Source organism: Alosa alosa, chromosome 15, assembly GCF_017589495.1.
Source record: "Alosa alosa isolate M-15738 ecotype Scorff River chromosome 15, AALO_Geno_1.1, whole genome shotgun sequence".
NCBI classification, from domain to species: domain Eukaryota; kingdom Metazoa; phylum Chordata; class Actinopteri; order Clupeiformes; family Clupeidae; genus Alosa; species Alosa alosa.
The window spans coordinates 30655749-30660748 of NC_063203.1; the positions used below are offsets into that span (position 1 = coordinate 30655749).

Consider the following 5000-nt stretch of genomic DNA (forward strand, 5'->3'; position numbering starts at 1 on the left):
AAGTCTTTGTGAGAGATGTGTGTGTCTGTGTGTGTGTGTGTGTGTGTGTGTGAAAGATGAGTCTTTTATGAGAGAGTGAGTGTGTGAGAGGGCAGCCAAGGTTTCTAATCTGTTTCTAATCTATTGAGAATTCCATGAATCAAGCAAGGGATGCTCCCTTTCCGCCACATATGTGACCCCCCCCCACACACACACACACACACACATTATCTCTCTCACACACACACACTCTCACACACACACACACTCTCACACACACACAGAAAAAGCATGTCAGCTTCCTCTCCTCGGCTCTTATTTGATCACACATTACATGTCTTGTGTGTGCGTGTGCGTGTGCGTGTGCGTTAATGGCACATGTAAGGCGTGTCGTGTCTTGTGGCGATGCAGCGTGTGTGTGTGCGTGCGTCTTGGCGTGTGTGTGTGTGTGTGTGTGTGTGCCTTCACTGTTGACTACTGATTTTTAAACCTTTTTCTTTTCTTTCTCTGTGTGTGTGTGTGTGTGTGTGTGTGCTCAGGATGCAGACTTTGCAGAGGTGCTCACAGATCTCAACGTTCGCGAGCTGTTCTGGCTTTCCAGAGGCCAGCTGCAGATCACCGTGGAAACGGAGGGCAATGACCCGCGTGTGATCTCTGGCTTCATCACCGGCAGGAAGTCATGTGACAGTAAGCACCCAATCAGCTCACAGACATGCAGATCACACTTAGCCAGGGAGACCACACAGAAGAGACTGCTATGGGCTTCAACACACACACACACACACACATACACACACACACACACACACACACACACACACACACACACACACAAAGCTCATGCACATACCAAAAAATCCCATACTCTGTGGTGTATACACACACACACACACACAGAGACACACACACACACACACACACACACACACACACACACACACACACAGTGCCAAGGTCGCAGTGTGCTGGCCCTCGGTGAGGACTGCTGTTCCAGGATCATGATTAACAGCTTGACGTTATGTGTGAAGAATTCAAACCCAAATGCTCTCTTTCTTTCTCCTCCTCCCTCCACTCCTCCCTCTCTCCCTCCTCCTTTTTTTCTCCTCCTCCCTCCACTCCTCCTTTCTTTCTCCTCCATTCTCTCCCTCCTCCCTCCACTCCTCCTTTCTCCTCCCTCCACTCCTCCTTTCTCCTCCCTCCACTCCTCCTTTCTCCTCCCTCCACTCCTCCTTTCTCCTCCTCCCTCCACTCCTCCTTTCTCTCTCTCTCTCTTTCTTTCTATCTTTCCTCCACTCCTCCTTTCTTCCTTTCTTCCTTTCCACTCCTCCTTTCCCCTCCTCTCTCCACTCCTCCTTTCTCCTCCTCTCTCCACTCCTCCTGTCTTCCTTTCTTCCTTTCCACTCCTCCTTTCTCTCTTTCTTTCTATCTTTCCTCCACTCCTCCGTTCTTTCTCCTCCCTCCACTCCTCCGTTCTTTCTCCTCCCTCCACTCCTCCTTTCTCTCTCTCTCTCTTTCTTTCTATCTTTCCTCCACTCTTCCTTTCTTTCTATCTTTGTCTTTTTTTCTCTCTTTTCCTCTCTGTCCTTCCTTCCCTCCCTTCTTCACTTCACTCTCTCCCTCCTTCACTCTTTTTCTTTCCCCTCACTCTCTCTCTTTCTGCTGCTCCCTTCTCTTCCTCCTGTCTTGTCTCACGTCTCTCCTCCTCTCTCGTCCTCCCTCTCCTCCTCTCTATCCCCCTCTCCTTCTCTCTGTCCCTCTGGCTTGTTATTCTGTCGGTTCTCTCTGGGAGGCCTGTGGACACCAGAGCATTGCCTCATCTCACACTCGCTCCCATGGCCACATACCTCATGGCCATATGAGCATGAGAGTGTGTGTGTGTGTGTGTGGGTGTGTGTATATATATATATATATTTGCTATATGAGTGTGTGTGTGTGTGTGTGTGTGTGTGTGTATATATATTTGCTATATGTGTGTGTGTGTGTGTGCATGTGTGTGTGTATATATTTGCTATATGAGTATGAGTGTGTGTGTGTGTGTGAAGGCATATATATACGCTATAAGTTGTGTGTGTATATATATATTTGCTATATGAGTGTGTGTGTGTGTATATTTGCTATATGTGTGTGTGTGTGTGTGTGTGGGTGTGTGTATATATATATATATATTTGCTATGAGTGTGTGTGTGTGTCAGTAGTATTATTGTGTGTGTGTATATATATATTTGCTATATGAGTGTGTGTGTGTGTGTGTGTGTGTGTGTATATATATTTACGCCAAGGTGTGTGTGTATATATATATATTTGCTATATGAGTGTGTGTGTGTGCTAACTGGGTCTTTCTGCCTCAGTCCTGCAGAGTGTAACACAGCAGTGAGGCTTTGACTCAAGCAAAACCAAAGGTGGGCTCGGGCCATCTTCTTTTCTCCATGCATGCCCGGAACACTGACTCACCAGGTAAGAGCGTGGCCCCATGCGTCCGACATTGGTTGGCTTCGATCCGGTGACCTCGGCTCCTGGAGAGTGCTGATAACAAGAATTCCCCACATGGATTGGGCCCACAGGTGGTGGTGGTGGCTGGCCAAAGGGTGATTACGCGGACGCTGGAGCTGGTCCACGGCGGCACGGAGCAAGCGAGCCGCTCTGTACCATTGTCCGAGGGCTGGGGGGCGGAGTCTGGGAAGGGGCGTGGCAGCGTGGGCCGGCTGGAGGCGCGGCATATACACATGCTGCTGCAGAACGAGCTGTTTATCAACGTCGCCACGGAGATGCACGCCGATGGGGAGCTGAGGGGGCAGGTGGTCTCACTGCCCTACAGCGGCCTGGAGGCACTGACACAAGGTGAGAGAGTGTGTGTGTGTGTGTGCCCTACAGCGGCCTGGAGGCACTGACACAAGGTGAGAGAGTGTGTGTGTGTGTGTGCCCTACAGCGGCCTGGAGGCAGTGACACAAGGTGAGAGAGTGTGTGTGTGTGTGTGCCCTGGCAGCGCCTGGGAGGCACTGACACAAGGTGAGAGAGTGTGGTGTGCCCCACAGCGGCCTGGAGGCACTGGACACAAGGTGAGAGAGTGTGTGTGTGTGTGTGCCCTACAGCGGCCTGGAGGCAGTGACACAAGGTGAGAGAGTGTGTGTGTGTGTGTGTGCCCCACAGCGGCCTGAGCACTGACACAAGGTGAGAGAGAGTGTGTGTGTGTGTGTGCTCCCACAGCGGCCTGAGGCAGTGACACAAGGTGAGAGAGTGTGTGTGTGTGTGCCCTGGCAGCGGCCTGGAGGCAGTGACAAGGTGAGAGGAGTGTGTGTGTGTGTGTGTGTGTGCCCTACAGCGGCCTGGAGGCACTGACACAAGGTGAGAGAGTGTGTGTGTGTGTGTGTGTGTGTGTGTGTGCCCTACAGCGGCCTGGAGGCACTGACACAAGGTGAGAGAGTGTGTGTGTGTGTGTGTGTGTGTCTCTACAGCTGCCTGGAGGCACTGATTAAGAAGGGGTGAGAGAGTGTGTGTGTGTGTGTGTGTGTGTGCCCCACAGCTGTGCCTGGGAGGCACTGGACACAAGGTGAGAGGAGTGTGTGTGTGTGTGTGTGTCCCTACAGCGGCCTGGAGGCACTGACACAAGGTGAGAGTGTGTGTGTGTGTGTGTGTGTGTGTGTGTGCCCTACAGCGGCCTGGAGGCACTGGACACAAGGTGAGAGAGTGTGTGTGTTTGTGTGTGTGTGTGTGTGTCTCTACAGCGGCCTGAGGCACTGACACAAGGTGAGAGTGTGTGTGTGTGTGTGTGTGTGTGTGTGTGTCCCTACAGCGGCCTGGAGGCACTGACACAAGGTGGGAGAGTGTGTGTGTGTGTGTGTGTGTGTGTGTGTGTGTGTGTGTGTGTGCTCTACAGCTGCCTGGAGGCACTGGACACAAGGTGAGAGTGTGTGTGTGTGTGTGTGTGTGTGTGTGTGTGGTGTCTCTACAGCTGCCTGGAGGCACTGGACACAAGGTGAGAGTGTGTGTGTGTGTGTGCCCTACAGCTGCCTGAGGCACTGGACAAGGTGAGAGGAGTGTGTGTGTGTGTGTGTGTGTGTGTGTGTGTGTGTGTGCCCTACAGCGGCCTGGAGGCACTGACACAAGGTGAGAGAGTGTGTGTGTGTGTGTGTGTGTGTGTGCCCTACAGCGGCCTGGAGGCACTGACACAAGGTGAGAGAGAGAGTGTGTGGTGGTGTGTGTGTGTGTGTGTGTGCCTTACAGCTGCCTGAGGCACTGGACACAAGGTGAGAGAGTGTGTGTGTGTGTGTGTGTGTGTGTGTGCCCTACAGCGGCCTGGAGGCACTGACACAAGGAGTGTGTGTGTGTGCCCTACAGCTGCCTGGAGGCACTGACACAAGGTGAAGTGTGTGTGTGTGTGAGAGAGTGTGTGTGTGAGATGAACACACATAAACAGTCATTTGTAAACAAAAGCAGACAAATGCTTCCAGACTCACACAGTCAGAAAGCCTTCCAGACTGAGTGTGTTTTCATACTTTCTCTTTCACACGCACACACACCCACACACACACACACTCACACACACAGAATAGAGTAGAGTATAGTAAGATGATTAAATTGATTTCCATTGCTAAATTATATGATGATGATGATATAATAACTATATTAAGTAACTCCGTCCCTATGTGTGTGTGTGTAGAAGTAGCTCCGTCCCTGTGTGTGCGTGTGTATAATTAACTGTATGTGACGTCCCCCCAGAGTTGCCGGTGCCCCTGGCTGGTCAGCTGGTGACTCCTCCCGTGGCCAGCAGTGCGGGGGGGCACGCTTGGGTGGCGCTGGACGAGCGATGCCACCTGCACTACGAGATCATCGTCAGCGGACTCAGCAGGAGCGACGACCTGACCGTCAACGCCCACCTCCACGGATTGGCTGAGATCGGAGAGATGGACGAGTCCAGCCCCAGTCAGAGGAGGTTGCTCACTGGGTTCTATGGCTCACAGGTGAGAGGGGAAAACACACACACACACACACATCTCACATACACACAAATCTCACATACACA

The 5000-nt window shown here is 52.0% G+C and overlaps 1 protein-coding gene across 1 annotated transcript in view; it reads left to right on the forward strand.

Annotated features, from left to right (window-relative positions):
* Nucleotides 1–5000, forward strand: part of chrd (chordin) — a 36024-nt gene that overhangs the window by 8224 nt on the left and 22800 nt on the right. The window contains 4 exon segments of the mRNA XM_048264075.1: nucleotides 519–666; nucleotides 2328–2338; nucleotides 2541–2817; nucleotides 4697–4938. Coding sequence (XP_048120032.1) covers nucleotides 519–666; nucleotides 2328–2338; nucleotides 2541–2817; nucleotides 4697–4938 — 678 coding nt within the window.